We start from the raw sequence: 25,896 nt of genomic DNA on the forward strand, positions 1-25,896 counted from the left end.
AAATCAAAAAACTACCAAAGAACAAAACGCCCGGGCCAGATGGATTTACCTCGGAATTTTATCAGACATACAGGGAAGACGTAATACCCATTCTCCTTAAAGTGTTACAAAAAATAGAGGAGGGGATTCTCCCAAACTCATTCTATGAAGCTAATATCATCCTAACTTCAAAACCAGGCAAAGACCCCGCCAAAAAAGAAAACTACAGACCAATATCCCTGATGAACGTAGATGCAAAACTACTCAACAAAATATTAGCAAACCGAATTCAGAAATAAATCAAAAGGATCATACACCATGATGAACTGGGATTCATCCCAGGGATGCAAGGATGGTACAACATTCAAAAGTCCATCAACATCATCCACCACATCAACGAAAAGAAAGACAAAAACCACATGATCATCTCCATAGATGCTGAAAAAGCATTTGACAAAGTTCAACATCCACTCATGATAAAAACTCTCAGCAAAATGGAAATAGAGGGCAAGTACCTCAACATAACAAAGGCCATATACCATAAACCCACAGCCAACATTATATTGAACAGTGAGAAGCTGAAAGCATTTCCTCTGAGATCGGAAACTAGACAGGGATGCCCACTCTCTCCACTGTTATTTAACATAGTACTGGAGGTCCTAGCCACGGCAATCAAACAAAACAAAAAAATACAAGGAATCCAGATTGGTAAAGAAGAAGTTAAACTGTCACTATTTGCAGATGACATGATACTGTACATAAAAAACCCTAAAGACTCCACCCCAAGACTACTAGAACTGATATCGGAATACAGCAAAGTTGCAGGATACAAAATCAACACACAGAAATCTGTGACTTTCCTATACACTAACAGTGAACCAACAGAAAGAGAAATCAGGAAAACAACTCCATTCACAACTGCACCAAAAAAAATAAAATACCTAGGAATAAACCTAACAAAAAAAGTGAAAGACTTATACTCTGAAAACTACAAGTCACTCTTAAGAGAAATTAAAGGGGACACTAACAGATGGAAACTCATCCCTTGCTCGTGGTTAGGAAGAATTAATATTGTGAAAATGGCCATCCTGCCCAAAGCAATATACAGATTTGATGCAATCCCTATGAAACTACCAGCAACATTCTTCAATGAACTGGAACAAAGAATTCAAAAATTCATATGGAAACACCAAAGACCCCGAATAGCCAAAGCAATCCTGAGAAAGAAGAATAAAGTAGGGGGGATCTCACTCCCCAACTTCAAGCTCTACTATAAAGCCATAGTAATCAAGACAATTTGGTACTGGCACAAGAGCAGAGCCACAGACCAACGGAACAGACTAGAGAATCCAGAGATTAACCCAGACATATATGGTCAATTAATATTTGATAAAGGAGCCATGGACATACAATGGCGAAATGACAGTCTCTTCAACAGATGGTGCTGGCAAAACTGGACAGCTACATGTAGGAGAATGAAACTGGACCATTGTCTAACCCCATATACAAAAGTAAACTCAAAATGGATCAAAGACCTGAATGTAAGTCATGAAACCATTAGACTCTTGGAAGAAAACATAGGCAAAACCCTCTTAGACATAAACATGAGTGACCTCTTCTTGAACATATCTCCCCGGGCAAGTAAAACAACAGAAAAATGAACAAGTGGGACTATATTAAGCTGAAAAGCTTCTGTATAGCAAAAGACACCATCAATAGAACAAAAAGGAACCCTACAGTATGGGAGAATATATTTGAAAATGACACATCCAATAAAGGCTTGACGTCCAGAATATATAAAGAGGTCACACGTCTCAACAAACAGAAAACAAATGACCCAATTAAAAAATGGGCAGAGGAACTGAACAGACAGTTCTCCAAAAAAGAAATACAGACGGCCAACAGACACATGCAAAGATGCTCCACATCGCTAATTATCAGAGAAATGCAAATTAAAACTACAATGAGGTATCACCTCACACCAGTAAGGATGGCTGCCATCCAAAAGACAAACAACAACAAATGTTGGCGAGGCTGTGGAGAAAGGGGAACCCTTCTACACTGCTGGTTCGAATGTAAGTTAGTTCAACCATTGTGGAAAGCAGTATGGAGGTACATCAAAATGCTCAAAACAGACTTACCATTTGACCCAGGAATTGCACTCCTAGGAATTTACCCTAAGAATGCAGCAATCAAGTTTGAGAAAGACAGATGCACCCCTATGTTTATTGCAGCACTATTTACAATAGCCAAGAATTGGAAGCAACCTAAATGTCCATCAATAGATGAATGGATAAAGAAGATGTGGTACATATACACAATGGAATACTACTCAGCCATAAGAAAAGGGCAAATCCAACCATTTGTAGCAACATGGATGGAGCTGGAGGGTATTATGCTCAGTGAAACAAGCCAAGCGGAGAAAGAGAAATACCAAATGATTTCACTCATCTGTGGAATATAAGAACAAACGAAAAACTGAAGGAATAAAACAGCAGCAAAATCACAGAACTCAAGAATGGACTAACAGGTACCAAAGGGAAAGGGACTGGGGAGGATGGGTGGGTACGGAGGGATAAGGGGGGGAGAAGTAGGGGGGTATTAAGATTAGCATGCATGGGGGGTGGGAGAAAAGGGAGGGCTCTACAACACAGAGAAGGCAAGTAGTGATTCTACAACATTTTGCTATGCTGATGGACAGTGACTGTAAAGGGGTTTATAGGGGAGACCTGGTATAGGGGAGAGCCTAGTAAACATAATATTCGTCATGTAAGTGTAGATTAGTGATACCAAAAAAAAAAAAAAAAGGCAGTTCCTGTGTGGTAACCTCCAATGATTTCGACACAAGGGTATAAAGGGCATATAAATTGTAGGCAAAGGGTCTGTTTGTGTTTATACAGAGGATTAAAGCCTAATTGGGCTACCCCGAAAATGAACTAAGATACGATATGAAAAAGAACTTCCAACATCAGTACTCTCTGGAATACTCATGCCAGAAGATGATCATCAAAAAACCCCAACAAAGATCCACGCACTGCTACAGCTTTAGATGCACTCATCCCACCAGTTCCTGGACTTGCCATGGGAATGAAGGAGATATCTAAGCTGGCCTGTGCATACAGTAAAACAACAAATTTGACTGGATCTTTACTGTTGGAACTCAATCAAGAATTAGGAGAAGTGCAAATTGTAGCGCTCCAAAATCTTACAACTACAAACTATTTACTGTTAAAAGAACATAAGGGATGTGAACATTACCCACGAATGGGTTGTTTTAATTTGTCTGATTTCTCTCAGACTCTTCAAGTTCAGTTGGACAATATCCACCATATCATAGATAGTTTTCACAAATGCCTAAGGTGCCTAACTGGTTTTCTTGGTTTCACTGGAGATGGCTGGTAATTACAGATATGCTTTGGTTATGTAACTATACTCCTATTATATTAATGTGTGTGCGCAATTTAAGTAGAAGCTTAGAACCTATACATGTTGAAGTTACTCTACAAGAAGATATGTCAAATAAATAATCAATCTTCCCATGTTTTCTTCCACCTGCTACTTCTATAGCTTTTCTTCTTCCTTCCTAATTACAACCCTTAAATAGAATTTGTGCCTCATATCAAATTTTCCGAGTATCATAATTCTTCCAAGTGGTAAAGATACCTCAAGACAAATGCTGGGCATAGAAGCTACAGGGCATAAATATGCAAAGAAGTAAAAAGCTAACCTTTTCAAACAATAAGGCTTCTCTCTCACTTACCAACTTTACATTTCCCTGTATGGCCCCGGAAGATGACTGGTTAGCCAGAGACGGGTAAGATTCCTCAAGGGAGGAACAACCTAAGACAGGCACAGTCGCAGGGGGGTCATCAGGTGAGAAATTGGGGATCAACAGAGGTGAGGCTTAGAACCTCACCCCCCCTGTTCTGAGAGAAATCTTCTGCATACGTGGATGTTTTATTGCCCTTGTCTAGCTTGGTTTAACACATAGTCTACAGGCACACACCTGATCATCTACATTTGCTCTCTTACAGCACTAAGCTATGTTTTCTATCTTTATCTTGTATCTACCTACCACTTCAGCATTTTATTAAAAATAATAATAATAATAAAGAGAGGAAAGTGGTATCCACATATAAATCAAGTATAAAAATCAAATGAGTATTCATATTTGAACTGACTGTTTATAGTTCATAATGCATGAGCAAAACCGAAAGTTTCTGTGATGACTGCCCTTGTACTGTTCACCATGTAACTTATTCACTATGTAAGAATTTGTTCTCCATGTAAGAACTTGTTTGTCATGCCTCAGAAGATTGGAGACTGACGAAAATTAGGCTTGGGGTGGATTGATGATTGTGCATTGATCACTGACTCCCCTATACAGAATTTTATTGTTGTTAACAACCATTTGATCAATAAATATGAGAGATGCCCTCACAAACAAACAAACAAACAAAAAATTATCTTACTGATTTGTTGGAGTTCTATATCTACTGTGAACATTAACCCTTTATCAGATATATGATTTATAAATATTTTCTCCCATTCTGTGATTGTTTCCTCACTCTGTTGATAGTGTCTTTTAATTTACATTTATCATTTTGATATAGTTCCATTTGTCTATTTTTCTTTTGTTTCCTGTGCTTTCAGAGAATCCAGAAAATTATTGCCAAATCCAAAGTCATTAAGATTTCCTGCTATATTTTCTTCTAAGTGTTTTATAGTTTTAGCCTTTAAGCTTAGGTCCTTGTTTCATTTTGAGATAATTTTTGTATATGGTGTAAGGTAAGGGGCCAATGTCATTTTTTTGTATGTGGATATTCAGTTTTCTCACCATTTGTTGAGAAAACTGACCTTTCCTGTTAAATGATCTTGGAACCTCTGTAAAAAAATCATTTGTTAAAAATCTTGTATGTGAAGGTTTATTTCCAGGCTTTCTATTCTATTCTATTGTGTGTCTTCAAGCCAGTACCATACTTTTCTGATTACTACAGTTTGTAGTAAGTTGTAAAAGCAGGAAGTCTGAGACTTCCAACTTTGATATTTTTCAAGATTGTTTGGCTATTCCACTAGGTTTCAAAAATTTAGTATTTAAGCCCCATCTATCATCTTTCATATGTGTTGTGTTCAGTTCATTTATAGCAAACTCAGTTTGCTCATCTATAAAATGGGGTAACAATAGTATCAGCTTACTGGGACAGTGAGGATTAAATGAAATACCATATTTAAAACTCTTAGTGAAGCACCAGGACACATCATCAATGCTCAGTAAATAATGGCAATTATACTGACAAAAATGTACCAATATACAACCTTTGACAGACAGAATAATGGCCACCCCAATCCTAATCCCCAGGACTTCTGAATATGTTATCTTATATGGCAAAAGTAACTTTTCAGAAGTGATCAAGTTAAGGACCCTGAGGTGTCGGCCCAATGACCTTATGACAGGGAGGAGAGCAAAGTTAGAGCTAGTAGGTGAGGTGAAGACAGCAGTAGAGGAGAAAAAAGGTGATGTGATGTGGGGCCAGAAGATTTGCTGATGTGGCTTTAGGAGAATGATAGTTTCTAGAAGCTGAAAGAGGAAATGAATGAACTTTCCACTTGAGCCTTGAGGAGAAACCAGCTCTGCTGACAACTTGGTTTTTTTTAGCCTTAGAAAACCCGTATGGAAAATTTTAACCTCCAGAACTGTTGTAGCATAAATGTGTTGTTTTAAGCTGCTAAATTTGTGTAGCAAATTTGTAGCAATAGGAAACTAATACATATTTTGGTATCAGACGTGGGTTACTGTGGCAACAAATACCTAAAAATGTGGCAGTGGCTTTGAAATTGGATAACTCGAGGAAACTGGAACAATTTTGAGGATTATGATAGAAAGAGCCTACACTGCCTTGAACAACCTTGCAAAGGCTCAGAATGATGTGGCAAACATGAGCAGGAAAACCTGTATCTTTGCAGAGAATATCTAAATCATCATAAACAGATTGCTGATAGGAATACAGCTGTTAAAAAGCTCTGCTGGTGAGGGCTTGGAAAGAGATGAGGAATATATTACTGGAAACTGGAAGAAAGGAGATCCTTGTTAATAAAGTGGCAGAAAGCTTAGCTGATTTGTGGCTAACTACATGGGAAGCAGAGAAGTAATGTATGTGGGCATTTAACAGAGTAGGTTTTGAAGAAAAGTTTTGAAAATAAAACTTGGTTTTATGGATAATAGTAAAATTTCAGAGGAAAGAGATAAATTGAGGGAAGAACTGTCAATCAAAAAGAAACCAGAATTGGATTATTTGGTAAAATTTCAGCCTAAATACGTTGCAAAGACACAAATTAAAAGATTCTCCATTAACAGAGAATGTTCTCAAGAGAATGTCATTTTTGAGGAATGGCCAAAGTGTTTTCCAAATTGGCTGCATCGTTTTACATTTTTGCCAGCAGTATATGAGGGCTCCAATTTCTTCACATCCTTAACACACTTGTTATTGTTCTTTTTATTTTGGCTGTTAGTAGGTATGAAGTGGTATTTCATTATGGTTTTGATGTATATTTTGCTAATCATGTTGAGCATCTTTTCATGTGTTTTTTGCCATTTGTTTATCTTCTTTGTAGAAATGTCTACTCAGCTGGCTTTAAAGATTAAAAGTGAGTATTAGCTTCTTTGTTAGAACTCATGGGTAGGGTTAATCTCTCAAATTATTCATTTCTTTTCTGTCTTATGTAATGTCAGACATCCATGACAACTTCAATTACTGACCTCATTTCCTCAAGGAATTCTTCCCATTTGAATCCTTCTAGAATAGGTGAAATGGCCCTGCTGTACATTTTTACTGCACTATTTCAAGTGCTACTCCACCATAGCACTTAACATTTTGTAAAGAATTGTGCAGTTAGACTAAAACATGAAAGTAAGGATTCATATGTATCTTGCCTGGTTCTAGTATCTTCACATACTAGTATCTTCACATACTAGCATAATGCTGCTTTTCAAGTGCAGCCAAATTGTTGAGTGAATAAATATTCAGCACAATAAAATGGAAAGTTCAGTGAACTGGATTCATAACTACCTAAGTAATCATTCACTTCCACTACTGAGTGATCTTACATAAGTCACTTAACCTCTCTGAGCCCCAACTAATTAATAAATTAAGTGGATAGATTTTAAATGTCCTTTCAGTTCTAAAAGCCTATGAAGCCATGTTTTTAAAAAGTAGAGGGAAACGGTACTCTGTGTCTTTATAAAAGTAAATATAGTGTGACTAATAGTGTGACTAAATAGGCACACTAAAAGACAATGAAAACAAAACACACAGACCAGCAAGCAAAACCAAACAGTGCCCATTAGATAATGTTCCTCCCCATATCAATAAAGAATCAAAGGTGGTTCTTCCTGCCAATTTTCACTGGAGACAATAGACTAGAACTGAAGAAAATGGAGATTAATATATTACAATAAAGTCAGATCTCTAAATGTGTGTGTCTCTTTTGATTTAGACTAAAAATAAATATTTCTAATTCTTTCAGCTTAGTATTTTATATGACTGACAAATGATGATAATATAGAGAATGACTGTATAATTTGACAGAATATCAGAACTTCATCTTTTACCTTTTATATATTTCTAAAGACTTTTTTCAAAGAACCCAGATCAAATTTTGTTCAGCAGATTTAAATAAACAATCCTTTGTTAATCTATTTTCTTGTTATGGACCCTTGACTTGTTTACAATTTGGTATTATGAATAAATATACTCAGAACATTTCTTCCTAAGTTATTCAGGAACTTCAGCTTTCATTTCTCTTGCATAAGTACCTAGGAATTTAAATGTTCGATCATAGGAAAGGTATGGTTGAGTTCATAAACTGCCAGACTTTACCAAAATGACTGTACAACTTTACATTGCTGTAAAAAAATGTATACGAGTATTAGCTCTTTAACATCCTTACCAAAATTTGGTGTTACTGGTTTTTTTTTTTACTTTTGTTAAAAATTTTTTTATTTTGGTATCATTAATCTACAATTACATGAGCAACATTATGGTTACTAGACTCCCCCCATTACCAAGTTGCCCCCACATACCCCATTGCAGTCACTGAGCATCAGCATAGTAAGATGCTGTAGAATCAGTACCTGTCCTCTCTGTGCTGTACAGTCTTCCCCGTGCCCAGCACCCACATATTATGCATCCCAATCATAATGCCCCCTTCCTCCTCCCTCCACCTTATCCCTCCCTTCCCACCCATCCTCCCCGGTCCCTTTCCCTTTGGTAACTGTTAGTTCATTCTTGTGAGTCTGCTGCTGTTCTGCTCCTTCAGTTTTTTCTTTGTTCTTATACTCCACTGATGAGTGAAATCATTTGGTACTTGTCTTTCTCCGCCTGGCTTATTTCACTGAGCATAATACCTTCTAGCTCCATCCATGTTGTTGCAAATGATAGGATTTGTTTTCTTCTTATGGCTGAATAATATTCCATTGTGTATATGTACCACATCTTTATCCATTCATCTACTGATGGACACTTAGGTTGCTTCTATTTCTTACCTATTGTAGATAGTGCTGCGATAAACATAGGGGTGCATATGTCTTTTTCAAACTGGGCTGCTGCATTCTTAGGGTAAATTCTTAGGAGTGGAATTCCTGAGTGAAAGGGTATTTCTATTTTGAGTTTTCTGAGGAATCTCCATACTGCTTTCCACAATGGTTGACATTCTCACCAGCAGTGCAGGAGGGTTCCCCTTTCTCCACATCCTCACCAACATTTGTTGCTGTTTGTCTTTTGGATGGTGGCAATCCTTACTGGTGTGAGGTGGTATCTCATTATGGTTTTAATTTGCATTTCTCTGATGACTAGTGATGTGGAGCATCTTTTCATGTGTCTGTTAGCAATCTGAATTTCTTCTTTGCAGAACTGTCTATTCAGTTCCTCTGACCATTTCTTGATTGGATTATCTGCTTTTTGTTTGTTGAGGTGCAGGAGCTCTTTATATATTTTGGATGTCAACCCTTTATCGGATCTGTCATTTATGAATATATTCTCCCATACTGTAGGATGCCTTTTTTGTTCTATTGGTGGTGTCCTTTGCTGTACAGAAGCTTATCAGTTTGATGTAGTCCCAGTTATTCATTTTTGCTTTTGTTTCCCTTGCCCAGGGAGATATGTTCATGAAGAAGTCGCTCATGTTTATGTCCAAGAGATTTTTGCCTATGTTTCTTTCTAAGAGTTTTATGGTTTCATGGCTTACATTCAGGTCTTTGATCCATTTTGAATTTACTTTTATGTATGGGGTTAGACAATGATCCAGTTTCATTCTTTTACAGGTAGCAGTCCAGTTTTGCCAACGCCAGCTGTTGAAGAGGCTGTCATTTCCCCATTGTATGACCATGGCTCCTTTATCATATATTAATTGACCATATATGTTTGGGTTAATAGCTGGACTCTCTATTCTGTTCCACTGGTCTGTGACTCTGTTCTTGTGCCAGTACAAAATTGTCTTGATTACTGTGGCTTTGTAGTAGAGCTTGAAGTTGGGAAGCAATATGCCCCTTGCTTTATTCTTCCTTCTCAGGATTGTTTTGGCTATTTGGGGTCTTTGGTGGTTCCATATGAATTTTCAAACTATTTGTTCCAGTTCATTGAAGAACGCTGTTGGTATTTTGATAGGGATTGCATTGAATCTGTAGATTGCTTTAGGCAAGATTTCGGCAATATTAATTCTTCTCAGCCAAGAGCATGGAATGAGTTTTCATTTGTCAGTGTCCTCTTAAATTCTCTTAAAGAGTGTCTTGTAGTTTTCAGGTTATAGGTCTTTCACTTCCTTGGTTAGGTTTATTCCTAGGTATTTTATTCTTTTTGATGCAATTGTGAATAGAATTGTTTTCCTGATTTCTCTTTCTGTTTGTTCATCATTAGTTTATAGGAAGGCCACAGATTTCTGTGTGGTGATTTTGTATCCTGCAACTTTGCTGAATTCCGGTATTAGTTCTAGTAGTTTTGGAGTGGAGTCTTTAGGGTTTTTTATGTACAATGTCATGTCATCTGCAAATAGTGATAGTTTGACTTCTTCTTTACCAATTTGGATGCCTTGTATTTCTTTGTTTTGCCTGATTGCTGTGGCTAGGACCTCTAGTACTATGTTGAATAACAGTGGGGAGAGTGAGCATTCCTGTCTTGTTCCCAATCTTAGAGGAAAAGCTTTTAGCTTCTCACTGTTAAGTATGATGTTGGCTGTGGGTTTGTCGTATATGGCCTTTATTATGTTGAGATACTTGCCCTGTATACCCATTTTGTTGAGAGTTTTTATCATGAATGGATGTTGAATTTTGTCGAATGCTTTTTCAGCATCTATGGAGATGATCATGTGGTTTTTGTCCTTCTTTTTGTTGATGTGGTGGGTGACATTGATGGATTTTCGAATGCTGTACCATCCTTGCATTCCTGAGATGAATCCCACTTGATCATAGTGTATGATCCTCTTGATATATTTTTGAATTTGGTAATATTTTGTTGATTATTTCTGCATCTATGTTCATCAGGGATATTGGTCTGTATTTCTTTTTTGGTGGGGTCTTTGCCTGGTTTTAGTATTAGAGTGATGCTGGCTTCATTACTGGTTTTTCTAATTGCAACCATTCTATTAGATGTGAGACCGTATACAAAAATGCCTTTAATTACATTTACAGTGATGCACATTTCTAATTACCAACGATGTTGAACACAGTTTCAATATATTTACTGGCCATTTGCATACCTTCCTCAAAGAAGTACCTTTGTACATTTGTAAAAAAGTCAGATGATCATAATATCTATAGTTCTATTTTGGTATCTGCTATTCCATTCCATTGATCTCTATGTGTTTTCTTATATAAATACCAGAAGTGTCTTGATTACCACAGTGTCATAATAGGTCTTAAAGTCAGGTACCATGAGTCCTCCACCTTTGTTGTTTCCTTCAAGATAATTTTGGCTAAAATAGCTCTTAATTATCATTTTTTAATCAAGCTAATGTAATTTTTCATATAAATACTATCAATTTCTACAAGAAGCTTGTAGGGAATTTGATGGGAATTGCATTCAACCTACAGATCAAGCTAGAGAACTTACATTCTAGCAATACTGAGTATTCAGATGCATGAATGTGGTATTTTTTTTTTAAAGATATTCTTTAATTACTTTCAGCAGTGTTCTGGCATTCAAGAAAAGGCAAAACCCACTGATGTCAGTAGAAATCAGAACTGGGGATTAACTAGAAGGGGAGAATGACAAAATTTTCTGGGGTGATGGAAAGTTTCATATTTTGATTGGAGTACTGGTAACATAGGTATAATATAAAAGTCATCAAATTGTACATTTAAGGTCTTCTCAATTTACTGAATTTTTTCCTTCTGTGATATTTTGAAAATAAAGGGATAGAAACATATGCCTGGTAATTGCTGAGAGAAATAGTGTATAAGTTATAATATTACAATGACAAAATAATTAGTTCAAAGCAAAAAGCACTAAGTAGAAAAACAGGGACATTTCATAATAAAAAATGTAAGGACAAAACTCATAAAACCATATGCACCTAATAATCAAGATTATAAGCTTATAAATTGACAGAGAAGCTGAAAATTACATATATTCATATATACTTTAAAAAGTATGTAATAAATATGTAAGGGTATACAGACTTAAATAACAATTTATATGAATGATATTTCAAATACCAATTCAGGAAAATCAGAAAACCACCTGGAAACTCTCAACAAGTTTTGAATAGTCTTGAACAAGACGTATCTATGTTTGTAATGCAATAACTTTAAAAATAAACAATAAAAATAGACCAATCCTCAAAACAGAAAAATAATTACCCCAACATATTTATGTGAACATTTAAAAACACCATTTAAAATAAGTCTTAGGTTAAGGGAAACTAAAAATTAAAGAAAGAAAAGAACAAAAGCATCGGTTACCAAAATATATGATCTGAAGCCAAGTACACAGGAAATATTTAGTCTTAAAAAACACTTATTACAAAATAAGAAAAGGGCAAAAACCTATGATTAACTAAATATTCAATGAAATAAACTAAATAAAAAGATAAAAAACAAACCTAAAAAATGAGTTAATATCCATGACAAGCTTTAAAAATTTATCTCAGCGTTTTTTATTCTGCCACACTGTATTGGGAAAATTCAGTAATCTTTCTCATTTGTGATACCAAGTCAACTGAACCAGATACAGTGATCAGAAATACTGTAAAAGTGAGAGTAAACTTAAGCCTAACAAGATATTCTACATGGTAAAAATCAATTTAGAAAAATCACATACTGGATACTCTTGGAGCCTTTATAATAATTTGCTTAGGAGGAGGTAATGAATTTTATTAAACCCAGCACTGAAGTGATTATGATTTTTGAATTCAGTACCTTTTAAAAATTTGAAAACAGTTTATTAAACCAACCCTACTCGAATTGAAGATGGTGGCGTAAGAGGTGAGACAGAGGCTTCCTGCTAAAACAGCATATAATATAAAAATATAATTAATATGACTAATCCAGAAAGAACAACAGGAAAGAGGGTGGCGCCGAACTGCATATGCCTGGAGAAAAGAGTAAACCTCACAGAACAGGGTAATGTACCAAACCCGTGGCCTGGTGGGACCCAAGCCATTCCCCTAACCCAGCTCAATAGCGGGAGGAAGAGAAACGGAGAGGGGAGGGAGTGGAGGCCTGAGACCACTGAATACTTAACTTGGGAGATCTGCTCTGGGGACACAAACCTACATTTCATGGTGCTTTCATGGTACTCTTGTGACTACGGGGTTGAAAAGCTAGGGCAGGCAGAATACCTGGAGAGACTGAGATTCCAGATACTTGTGTAAACCAGGGATTCATATCCAGCTGTTCTGGGACAAAAGAAAGGAGGGCAGTCTAAGAGACTTCCTAACAGCAAGAGGGCTCCTAAATGTGCAAGGATTGCATAGAGGTCACTGCTTAGGAGAAAGCACAGGTAGACAAAATTGTCCAGGTGCACTCTGCCCAGCAGGTTGGGAACTTTCTTCATCTTCAGGTGCTCCAGCTCCCTGTCTGGCTACACAGCTCAAAGGACCCCTTCCATGATACGCAGCCTACTGCACCTTTCTCTTGGCCAGGCCCACCTGGCTCGCAAACCAGCAAACCCGGCTCACAAACCGGCAAACCACACCCTGGCATTAGGTAAGCCAGAGCAAAGCCCTGACTACAGCAACTACAAATGCAAGGCATAGAGACTTATACTTGTGTGCTTGTCCAACTGGTTCTGGCAGTGGAGACAGGCACAACAGCTGGGAAGCAGGAAACAGCTCTTTCCTCCCCCCAGACACCATTACCACTTCCTTGTGACCCCTGACACTACTTCAGGGGCTGAGCAGCCCCAGAGTGTAGAGCTTCTGGGCAATAGAGAGGACCATACACAAATATGAAAAGCCAAAGAAATCTGGTTCAAAGTAAAATTATGAATACAACACCTGAGAAAGATTCAAATGAAATCGACCACATGAATCTTCCTGTAAGGGATTTCAAAGTAAAAATCATTAACATGCTCATGGAGGTACAGAAAAATATTCAAGAACTCAGGAATGAATTCCAGTCTGAGATCCAATCGTGGAAGAGCACAATGGAGGGTATTAAAAGCAGATTAGATATGGTGGAGGAGACGATAAATGAAATAGAAATTAGAGAAGAGGAATACAAAGAAGCTGAGGCACAGAAGGAAAAAGGGATCTCCAGGAATGAAAGAATATTGAGAGAACTGTGTGACCAATCCAAATGCAACAATTTTGGCATTATAGGGGTACCAAAAGAAGACAAGAGAGAAAAAGGGATGGAAAGTGTCTTGGAGGAGATAATTGCTGAAAATTATCCCAATCTGGGGAAGGAGATAGTCTAGCAGGCCATGGAGACCCACAGATCTCCCAACATAAGGGACCCAAGGAAGACAACACCAAGACATATAATAATTAAAACGGCAAAGATCAAGGATAAGGACAGACTATTAAAAGCAGCCAGACAGAGAAATAAGATCACATACAAAGGAAAGCACATTAGGCAATCATCAGACTTCTCAACAGAAACCTTACATGCCATAAGGGAGTGGAATGTTGTATTTAATGCAATGAAGCAGAAGGGCCTGGAACCAAGAATACCATTTAAATTTGAAGGAGGGATTAAACAATTTCAAGATAAGCAAAAGCTGAGAGAATTTACCTCCCACAAACAGTCTCTACAGTGTATATTAAAGGGACTGCTATAGATGGAAGTGCTCCTAAGGTTTAATAGCTGTCAATAGAGGTAATAAAACCACAGTAAAGAAAGTAGGACAGTTAATTACTAAGCAAATGCAAAATTAAATCAACTATCCCCAAAGTCAATCAAGGCACAGACAAAGAGTACAGAATATGACACCTAATATATAAAGAATGGAGGAGGAAGAAGGAGGAGAAAAAAAGAACCTGTAGATTGCGTTTGTAATAGCATATTAAGGGAGTTAAGTTAAGACTCTTAAATAGTAAGGAAGTTAACCTTGAACCTTTGGTAAACATGAATCTAAAGCCTGCAATGGCAATAAGTACACGCCTAAATGTAAATGGTCTGAATGTACCAATCAAAAGATATAGTCAATGAACAGATGAAAAAACAGGACCCATCTATATGTTGCCTACAAGAGACTCACTTTAAACCCAAAGACATACACAGCCTAAAAGTGAAGGGATGGAAAAAGATATTTCATGGAACTAACAGGGAGAAAAAAGCAGGAGTTGCAGTACTTGTATCAGACAAAATAGACTTCAAAACAAATACAGTCACAAAAGACAAAGAAGGACATTACATAATGACAAAGCGGTCAATCCAAAAAGAAGATATAACCATTATAAATATCTATGCACTCAACACAGGAGCACCTACATATGTGAAAAAAATACGAGCTGAATTAAAATGGGAAATAGAATGCAATGCATTCATTCTAGGAGACTTCAACACTCCACGCACTCTGAAGGACAGATCAATCAGACAGAAAACCCTAAAGGATCTACTCCAAAACTACTAGATCTAATATCTGAATTCAATAAAGTTGCAGGATATAAAATTAATACACAGAAATCTCTTGCATTCCTATACACTAACGGTGAACTAGCAGAAAAGAGAATTCAGGAAAACAATTTCATTCACAGTTGCATCAAAAAGAATAAAATACCTTGGAATAAATCTAATCAAGGAAGCGAAAGACCTATACTCTGAAATCTACAAAACACTCATGAGAGAAATTAAAGAAGATACCAATAAATGAAACACATTCTGTGTTCATGGATAGGAAGAATTAATATCATCAAAATGGCCATCCTGCCTAAAGCAATCTACAGATTCAATGCAATTCCTATCAAAATACCAAGAGCACAGTTTAACGAACTAGAGCAAATTGTTCTAAAATTCATATGGAACCACAAAAGACTCTGAATAGTCAAAGCAATTCTGAGAAGGAGGAATAAAGCTGGTGGGATTATGCTCCCCAACTTCAGCTCTATTACAAAGCCACAGTAAACAAGGTAATTTGGTACCGGCACAAGAACAGACCCATAGACCAATGGAACACACCAGAAAGCCCTGACATAAACCCAAACATATATGGTCAATTATTATACGATAAAGAAGCCATGGACATACAGTGGGGAAATGACAGCCTCTTCAACAGCTGGTGTTGGCAAAACTGGACAGCTACATGCAAGAGAATGAGACTGGATTATTGTGTAACACCACACACAAAAGTAAAGTCGAAACGGATCGAAGACCTGAATGTCATTCATGAAACCATAAAACTCTTAGAAGACAACATAGGCAAAAATCTCCTGAATATAAGCATGAGCAACTTCTTCCTGAATGCATCTCCTTGAGCAAAGGAAGCAAAAGCAAAAATGAACACATGGGATTAATCAAACTAAAAAGCTTCTGTGCAGCAAAGGACACCATCAACGGAACAAAAAGGCATCCTACAGTATGGGAGAATATATTTGTAAAAGACATACCCGACAAGGGGTTAACATCCAAAATATATAAAGAACTCACACACCTCAACACCCAAAAAGCATATAACTTGATTAAAAAATGGGCAGAGGCTATGAAGAGACAATTCTCCAAAGAAGAAGTTCAGATGGCCAACAGACACATGAAAAGATGATCCACATCACTAATCATCAGGGAAATGCAAATTAAAAACACAATGAGGTATCACCTCACACCAGTAAGGATGGCCAGCATGGAAAAGACTAAGAAGAACAAATGTTGACAAGGATGCGGAGAAAGGGGAAACCTCCTACACTGCTGGTGAGAATGTAAGCTAGTTCAACCATTGTGGAAAGCAATATGGAGGTTCTTCAAAAAGACTAAAAATAGAAATACCATTTGACCTGGCAATCCCATTCCTTGGAATTTACCCAAAGAATACAACTTCTCAGACTCGAAAAGACATATGCACCCCTATGTTTATTGCACCACTATTTACAATAGCCAAGATATGGAAGCAACCTGAGTGTCTATCAGTAGATGAATGGATAAAGAAGTGTGGTACATATACACAATGGAATACTATTCAGGCATAAGAAAGAAACAAATCCTACCATTTGCCACAACATGGATGGAGCTGGAGGACATTATGCTCAGTGAAATAAGCCAGGCGGAGAAAGACAAGTGCCAAATGATTTCCCTCATTTGTGGAGTATAACAACGAAGCAAAACTGAAGGAACAAAATAGCAGCTGACTCACAGACTTCAAGAATGAACTAGTGGTTACCAAAGGGGAGGTGTGGGAGGGCGGGTCGGGAGGGTGGGAGATGGGGATTGAGGGGTATTATGTTTAGTACACATGGTGTGGGGGTCACGGGGAAAACAGTGTAGCACAGAGAAGGAAAGCAATGAATCTGTGGCATCTTACTACACTGATGGACAGTGACTGCATTGGGGTATGGGTGGGGACTTGGTAATATGGGTGAATGTAGTGACCACATTTTTTTTTCATGTCAAACCTTCATAAGAGTGTATATCAATAATACCTTAATAAAAAATTAAAAACAAACAAAAAACCAACCCTACTCTTCTCCTACCTGCAATTTTGTAAAATACTCTTAACCAAAAATATTAAAATATTTTTCAGACTTTACTAACCTATGAATGTAGGTGACTTCCCTACCCAGTTATTATTCATTAATCAAGATTAGTTAATGATTTAGGTTGTAAGAGTTAAAGATGTAGATTCTAATGCTAGAAACAAGTATACTCCCTAGTAACATTTGAACAGATGAAAATACTGATTGATCATAGCAAACCAAGGTTTATTTTGCAAACTACCACCAAACATTACTCTGCAGAATCGGCATGCAATGTTGTATTCTTTTGTTGTAATTTGGGAAGTCTTGTTAGTATTCACATTCTTGGAAAAAAGATGAATGACTTTACTTTAAACAGTAATTGTGGTGAAGCATTTTAGCATAAAACATAAAATTAGTAAGAGATTTGATATAATTTAAAATGATGACGAAACCCTTTGATACATTTCATAATGAAAATTAAAAACAAAAGAGGCTAGAAATATTCAAGTAGATATAAGCTTTTACACTGTCAGTTTCCTCTTTTTCCAAAGCAGAACATCTAGAACATAATGCAACCTTTCCTTGATGAGTCAGAGAATCAACATGAAGCTGAATTGTTCTATAAAGAAGAGGGTGAAGATAAACATGCAGATTACACTAAAGGGATAATTAGCTAATATGTTCAGTAGAAGTCTACAGTAATTAATTTCTTAATAAAGTCCCAGATTCCAATTTGCTTGTGGTCATTTTTCATCCTTGCATCCTTACATAATGGTGGCTTGAATGTAACACCAACACATCCAGATTATTCCTCTAGTTTCTGAATTACTAGTTTAAGAACCACATGCTGGTACATACTGTCCATTGACAGTATACAGTTTTGGTGAGGAACTGTTCCTATGGAATATACAGACAGACGCTTGTTCCTTTTTCTCTTCAAGATTCAAAAGACTTCTGGATTTCCTCAATTTGTCTCTGGCTTGCTCCTTTTTTCTCTTGTCAGTGACTTTCACTACCTACCCAAATCACCTAGTTTTTTATTGAATCCCTCCAGTGATTTTCAGTAGTAGTTATATTTTTCAGGTCTCTGATTTCTGTTTGGTACTTTCTTGCATTTTCTTTTTGTTTAAGTTCTGTGTTCATCCATTCTTCTCCCAAGATTGGTGAGCATCTTTTTGACCATATCTTTTTTTCAGTAAATTACTTATCTCTATTTTACTAAGGTTTATTTTCTGGGGTTTTATCTTGGTTTTTCATTTGGAACATATCCCTATTTCCTCATTTTGTTTGACTCTCAGCATTTTTATGTACTAGACATTCTTACAAGAGTGGTCATAGGAAGACTGGGGGTGTGTTTCAGTCTGCTGACTGTATAGTTCCCTGAGGGTGGTAGCCTGTCAAGACTGTCTCTCCAATTGTTTCAGTCTTGTGGGGACCAGAAACCCAAGCCCTCACTGGCCATTAGAGCCAGCATTCAAGGGGCATCTCCTGTATGGACTATGTACATATATCATCTTTGGTGGGGCTGCAGGGTAGGCACTAGGCCAGGGCAAACCCACCTGCCAGCTCTGGTGGGGCAGAGCTGTGGCAAGTGGTACTAGCAAGGTAGAAGGAGGGGGTAAAATGGTGACTACCTGCACCACCATCACCAAATACAGTGGAACAATCATTTTAAGTTTGCCTTTCTTCTCTCAAAAACATGAAAATTCAGAGAATTAAGACAACATGGTTGTACAGTAAACACAAGGAAATTACTATAATGGGACTGTCAAAGAAAAAAGAAAGGGTTTCCAGTCATGGTGGCATAGATGTAAAATGGTTGATCTCAGACCATGTTGTTTTGTTTAGAGTTACTTGAGGATTCTATAAAATGTCATTAATAGAGATCTTTTTCAAGTAACATTATTTTAGAGGTTAACTTATGGCAAATTAGGCTCTTAGTATAAGAAAAATAAAGAGAAATGCAAACAATAACTCTTCTCAAAACAAGCAAGCAAAAAATACGTTAATAAACCATGGTTTCAGAATTCTTTTTTATGAAATACATGTGGATTTTATTTTCTTCTACATAGTTATTCTCTACTTGATTTTCTAAAGCTGCAGAAAAAAAGGAGGTAGAGTTCTCCAACCCTTCAAATTAAAAATATCAACCCTGCCCTAATTCTCAGCAATACAGTAATCTTGAAATCAGTTAAAAATTCTACAATGCTTTTTTCAACAAAAGTGAATTCACATAGGAACAGATGATAATGCACACTATATCTTCTTCTTCTTCTGTTTCAAATAATATATTACACTGAATTCTTCCAGATGTACATCTCTCTTTCAAGTATAGGGCTTCTTCTCATCTAGCAATTTACTGAATACTGCAGTGAACTGAAATCTATCCTTCAATTCTCCACTATCCCAAAAAAACAGAAAAGGAACCCTGGATTTTAAACAGTTGCTTTTACAAAAGCATCAAGAATCTATGACTGCCTCTTATGTGTCCTATAGAGCTATAGTATTTCCTGCTGAATTAGCTGTTAACACGTCATTATTTTTAAATGGCAAAGAACTTAAATATTTAATAGTTTAAAACAGAAAATGTTGATAAAATACTTTTATCACTAAAATATAAATTTTACATAGATGTTCTTCTAAGGATGAGTAATCATAGACTTAAATGCACTTAAGGTGCAATTTCCTATTCTTTTGAATAGGGTTAATGCCTAAAATAAAGTGATATTTTATTTCCTTATTTTTATATGTCATTATACCTTTAAAAGGAATAATAATAAAATTCAATTCACAGGTTTGTTTTGGTTACATCAGATTTGCTTTTCTCACAGGTTATGAGTGTATGCCCTCTGTTTTATGGAGCATGATGACTGTGTCCCTGGACTGTTCTGTAAATACAACTCAGAGCAATTATACTTTCAAATCAAGGTCATTGGAAAGGTTTAAGAACAGACTCTCTCTAAATTTTATAAATATTTAGGGACCCTCACTAATAATATGTTTCGCTAATAATCACATTTTTAGACAACATTGTTGGGTGTTAAAAGTAACAACATGCTTGATTTTTTTCCAGGGAAGTAGTACTGCATCATGAACCAGGTAGTAAATGTGGAGCTGAATCATCACTAATTTCAGAGCAAACAAATTAATGCTCAGAATAAAAATTATGGGTATGATGTAGGAGGCAAGAAAGGATAAATGCCAAGAAATACAAGTAATTTTGATATAAAGAAAACAATAAGGTATTAAAATATAGGAAGAGTCATATTTATGGTATCAGACACTCTACTGTTGCACCATGAGTCCTTCCCGGAAGAGTCGTATTTATGGAATCAGCTAAGATTTAAGCTAATTATGAATTTAAGTATACTGGTTTATCTACTGGTACCTCAATTTAAGGGAAAAAAAACAGGTGCAGAATTCAAAATCATTGATAATGCAATATATTCACACAAAAATATCAATAGTCACGATGGAATTTTCAATGCTATCACAAAACAAGGAACAGCAAGACAATAGTCACTGAAAGTAATGTCAGTATGTGCTAAGTATCTTACCAATTGCTACATTATTTCTACCCCTAATCTTTATTACAACTCCACAACAGAGGTACAATTACTACTCTCATGTTGTAGTTAAGGAGCTTAGGTAATCTACCCAAGGTCAAATAGGTAGCAAGTGGTTGAACTGAGATTAAAGCCTGGGATCAGCTCTTTAACCATCATGATGTCCAGTCTCAAAACAGAACTGGATCACCTTCTTCAAAAATTTTAACCTTTTAAAGATCAAGTTTCCTTTTAATGAAAATTAAGCTTTGTGCTAGATTAGACAGTCATTTCTGCTCTATAGCAAATATATCTGAAAAAGAGCAGGTATTCTAAGCAGTTGGGAGAAGTCAGAGACTATGTAAAGAAACAGGAACTGGGTTCATCATTTAAGGGATTGTACCATATTTAGGAGCTGTTTGCTTACAAAGTATCATAGTGAAGATATTTTATAAATATTTCTGGCTTGACTTAATTTCCATACCTCCCAGATGTATTCTTCAGTATGGCAAGAGCATCTGGATAGCCATCCATGTTGTAGTCTCCAATATGAAGGGTAATTGGAATTGGTATTTCAGTTGGTCGTTGTTCATGCACAAATGGCACAAAGCCCCAAAGTGTGCCTTTATTGCTGAAATCCTGTAGTACTGGAACCCACTACGGATTAAGAGGAAAAAAGATTATATTTTAGAGTTATTATAGAAAAAGATTTGTGGAATAAATAACCCATTAACGGTCCTCAAAATAAGCATCATCTTAAGATTTCTATCTCTACAACATTCACTTTGATGAATAGGTAACTGATACTCTGGAAATAAAATAGCCTCCTTTAAAAATTTATCACTAGTCATCTTTTTTTGAACTGGCACATAGAACCTAAAAGGTTTTTCACAGAATCAGAATTTTAGGCTTAAACTTATGTTAATAATTACATAATTGAATTCCCCATTAAAAAATCTGTGTTGAGTAGAACTATAATGTCAAATGAATGTTTTTAAAAAATAGAACAAACTGTACTATCATCTATCTTGATGTTCTTTCAGGAGGACCATCGTAGGAAGGCAATTAGACCATGACAGAGTCTCCCTTGTTCTCCTGCTGTGCCCCTTATACATGATGAAGACTTTAGTCATCCTCAAAGCCAAGCATCTCTGAGGCTTTCCAAACACTGTCAGCCTTGACAAGCTCTGTCTGCCCAGGAGAATGGCATCAAGACACTGGAAGCTACACTTTCAGGAAATTATTTCTATATTGATTATAAAGAAGAGAACAGAGAGAATAGTTTGATTTCAAAATGAATTTTGGAAATCCCCATCTCTTCTGCATAACCAAATCTTCATTTTTAATAAAGTAAAGCAAACTAAAAATCTCAAGAGTGGAAATCATGCCACTAAACTTACAGACATGCCCATAATTAACTACGAGTATGGATATTGGCACATAACCTGGAGATGTCCAAAGAGAAGGAAGTGCAGGTGGCTTGAAATGGCAAGAGGCCAAACATGCCTACTGATTTTTTTTTCTTATGCAGGCGACTTCTATATATGGTTGCAAGCCAAACTATATAAAAAATGGCTTCTTGAAAAAGATATAAGTACACAGGGTATTCCAAACATTTTCTAGGTTATCCAAAGAAAACATAATTTGCTATGGAAAAAGAACAAAACAGCTCAGTGATAAAGATATGCTTATGGAAAATGAGTTGTTGTAAAAATTTGTCTGCATTTTTAATCAAATTTTAAATCTTTCTTAAAGCAAAAAAGTATTATATATCACGAAAATGTTTTAATGTTTCGCTTGACTTTAAAAAAAATTGTTGGTTTTGTTTTGGAAATTGGGAAATTTCACAAAATGCCAAGTTACCACAAATTTCTGAGGAGGCTGATAGTTTATTAATGAGGATAAAGTGTTCCTGTTAAGGTAAATATATTAAGGTTTAAAAAGTAAGAAGATTTTTCATTAATGTGATATCCTTACTGGTCATCAAAGAACTGGGACATTCATCTTCCCAGAGAGAGATGACTACATAATTTAAAAACATTCTTACAGTACCTGTCACTTGAAGACAGGCTATCATTACTAGGTTTACGTATACCTATGAACCAATGAGGAGGAATTACCTGACCTAATGTTTTCAGTGATTTAAAACTTAAGTTTTAAACTCAAGATAATAAACTTACAGGTGTAATAGTTAAATGGTCTTAGAATGCTGACTGTGAAGATTTTTCTTAAGTGTGTTAGTATAAAATGTATTAAAAAAGGGACTTAGTATAAAATGCAAGGTCTAAAAAAGTCAACGTGTATCATTTGTTACCCCCAAATAGAAAATAAAACTGATTAATTCTGGTACTATATTACATCCTTTCAGTTGCCATCAATAGGAACAATTCTCAATGTCATCATCTAGCAGTACATGAATCATCTACTGTTTTAGATTCTAAATTGTTTACCTATAGGCTATAGGTAAAAGGTCAGCATGATGAAATAGATTTAGATACCACAAATAAAAACAAGATTAGTCCTGAAAACAGATATGATGTTCTTCTGCATAATCCTTTATTATAGTTGTAGTGTGGATTTAGCATATTCCCAGTCTATCAGAGGCTGATAACAGGATGAAGATTGGATTTTCTTCACCAAAATGATAATGACAGCACTTATCTCCTCTTTGAACAAATAAAAAATAGAAATAAATGCATTTCATTAAGTTAAAATGAGGAAGTTAATAATTTAGTGTTGGTTTCTGATTCTTCATTACACCTTTTCTAAACTCTTAAGATATATTTTTAAGAACCTAATTCTATTTGCATTAAAAAAACAAGCTCATATACCTGCTTTGTCCCGGATCTCACTAAGTAAATGGTGCTTTTCTGGCAGTGTTTATCTTCACAGCCTGGCAGTAAGTGATCCATATTTCCATCTCCATCTGCCAAAAAAAACTTTCAGTTAACAGCCATAAAAGAAGGTGCTCTTGTATGGCAGACATAATTTCCTACTTGTATACCATCTGCATCAACCTGGATAAACTGAAGAATTTGACGTATGGCTTTGTAATGAATGTGATTCAATTAAAAATATTAATCTGGCCCTTGCTACCTATTACACGGACAGTGCCTGCTTTTAAGTTTCTCATTTTTCTGTGATTAAATATTAATCTAATATTGGAAAAACACCCCATTTCAGGCTTTAATTTTGAAATAACCAATTTTTAACAATGTGGCTTTTGACTTACTTACATAATTATTATTGTGGCCAAAGGAGGAAAAAAAAGCATGTATTCAATAGTAACCCATTATTATACAGCATATTTTAAATGTGTCTTTACATGTAATTTACCTTTACACATACTTTTTTTTTGTTTGTTTGTTTAGATAATTATTCTTTATTGAAGGGTAGTTGACACACAGTATTACATTAGTTTCAGGTGTACAACACAGTGATTCAACATTTATATACATGATAATTCTAGGTTCCAGCTATCACCATACCAAGTTGTTACAATATTTTGACTATATTCCTTATTCTATACATTACATCCCGGTTACTTATTTATTTTACAATTGGAAGTGTGTACTTTTTTTTTTTTTTTTTGAGAGCATCTCTCATATTTATTGATCAAATGGTTGTTAACAACAATAAAATTCTGTATAGGGGAGTCAATGCTCAATGCACAATCATTAATCCACCCCAAGCCTAATTTTCGTCAGTCTCCAATCTTCTGAAGCATAACGAACAAATTCTTACATAGTGAATAAGTTACATGGTGAACAGTACAAGGGCAGTCATCACAGAAACTTTCGGTTTTGCTCATGCATTATGAACTATAAACAGTTCAAATATGAATATTCATTTGATATTTATACTTGATTTGTATGTGGATAACGCATTTCTCTCTTTATTATTATTATTTTTAGTAAAATGCTGAAGTGGTAGGTAGATACAAGATAAAGGTAGAAAACATAGCTTAGTGTTGTAAGAGAGCAAATGTAGATCATCAGGTGTGTGCCTGTAGACTATGTGTTAATCCAAGCTAGACAAGGGCAATAAAACATCCACGGATGCAGAAGATTTCTCTCAGAACAGGGGGGGTGAGGTTCTAAGCCTCACCTCTGTTGATCCCCAATTTCTCACCTGATGGCCCCCCTGCGACTGTGCCTGTCTTAGGTTGTTCCTCCCTTGAGGAATCTTACCCGTCTCTGGCTAACCAGTCATCTTCCGGGGCCATACAGGGAAATGTAAAGTTGGTAAGTGAGAGAGAAGCCATATTGTTTGAAAAGGTTAGCTTTTTACTTCTTTGCAGATTTATGCCCTGTGGCTTCTATGCCCAGGATTTGTCTTGAGGTATCTTTACCACTTGGAAGAATTATGATACTCGGTAAATTCGATATGAGGTACGAATTCTATTTAAGGGTTGAAATTAGGAAGGAAGAAGAAAAGCTATGGAAGTAGCAGGCGGAAGAAAACCTGGGAAGATTGATTATTTCTTTGACATATCTTCTTGTAGAGTAACTTCAGCATGTATAGGTTTTAAGCTACTACTTAAATTGCGCACACACATTAACATAATAGGAATACAGTTACATAACCAAAGCATACCTGTAATTACCAGCCATCTCCAGTGAAACCAAGAAAACCAGTTAGGCACCTTAGGCATTTGTGAAAACTTATCTGTGATATGGTGGATATTGTCCAACTGAACTTGAAGAGTCTGAGAGAAATCAGACAAATTAAAACAACCCATTCCTGGGGACTGTTCACATCCCATATGTTCTTTTAACAGTAAATAGTCTGTAGTTGTAAGATTTTGGAGCGCTACAATTTGCACTTCTCCGAATTCTTGGTTGAGTTCCAACAGTATAGATCCAGTCAAATTTGTTGTTTTACTGTATGCACAGGCCAGCTTAGATATCTCCTTCTTCATTCCCATGGCAAGTCCAGGAACTGGTGGGGTGAGTGCATCTAAAGCTGTAGCAGTGCGTGGATCTTTGTTGGGGTTTTTTGATGATCATCTTCTGGCATGAGTCTTCCAGAGAGTACTGATGTTGGAAGTTCTTTTTCATATCGTATCTTAGTTCATTTTCGGGGTAGCCCAATTAGGCTTTGATCCTCTGTATGAACACAAACAGACCCTTTGCCTACACTTTTATATGCCCTTTATACCATTGTGTAGAACTCATTGGAGGTCACCACACAGGAACTGCTTTTTTTTTTTTTTGTTATCATTAATCTACACTTACATCTTTACACATACTTTTAAGTGTCTTTTACATAG

The 25,896-nt window shown here is 36.2% G+C and overlaps 1 protein-coding gene across 1 annotated transcript in view; it reads right to left on the reverse strand.

The window, feature by feature from the left end:
• The window catches only part of ITFG1 (integrin alpha FG-GAP repeat containing 1), a 326,936-nt gene that overhangs the window by 148,719 nt on the left and 152,321 nt on the right, over positions 1 to 25,896 (reverse strand). The window contains exons 9-10 of the mRNA XM_036927467.2: positions 23,456 to 23,550; positions 21,109 to 21,281 (exon numbers count right to left, since the gene is read on the reverse strand). Of these exons, the coding sequence (XP_036783362.2) occupies positions 21,109 to 21,281; positions 23,456 to 23,550 (268 nt within the window). The remainder of the gene's footprint in view (positions 1 to 21,108; positions 21,282 to 23,455; positions 23,551 to 25,896) is intronic.

This window comes from Manis pentadactyla, chromosome 15, assembly GCF_030020395.1.
Source record: "Manis pentadactyla isolate mManPen7 chromosome 15, mManPen7.hap1, whole genome shotgun sequence".
Taxonomy (NCBI): domain Eukaryota; kingdom Metazoa; phylum Chordata; class Mammalia; order Pholidota; family Manidae; genus Manis; species Manis pentadactyla.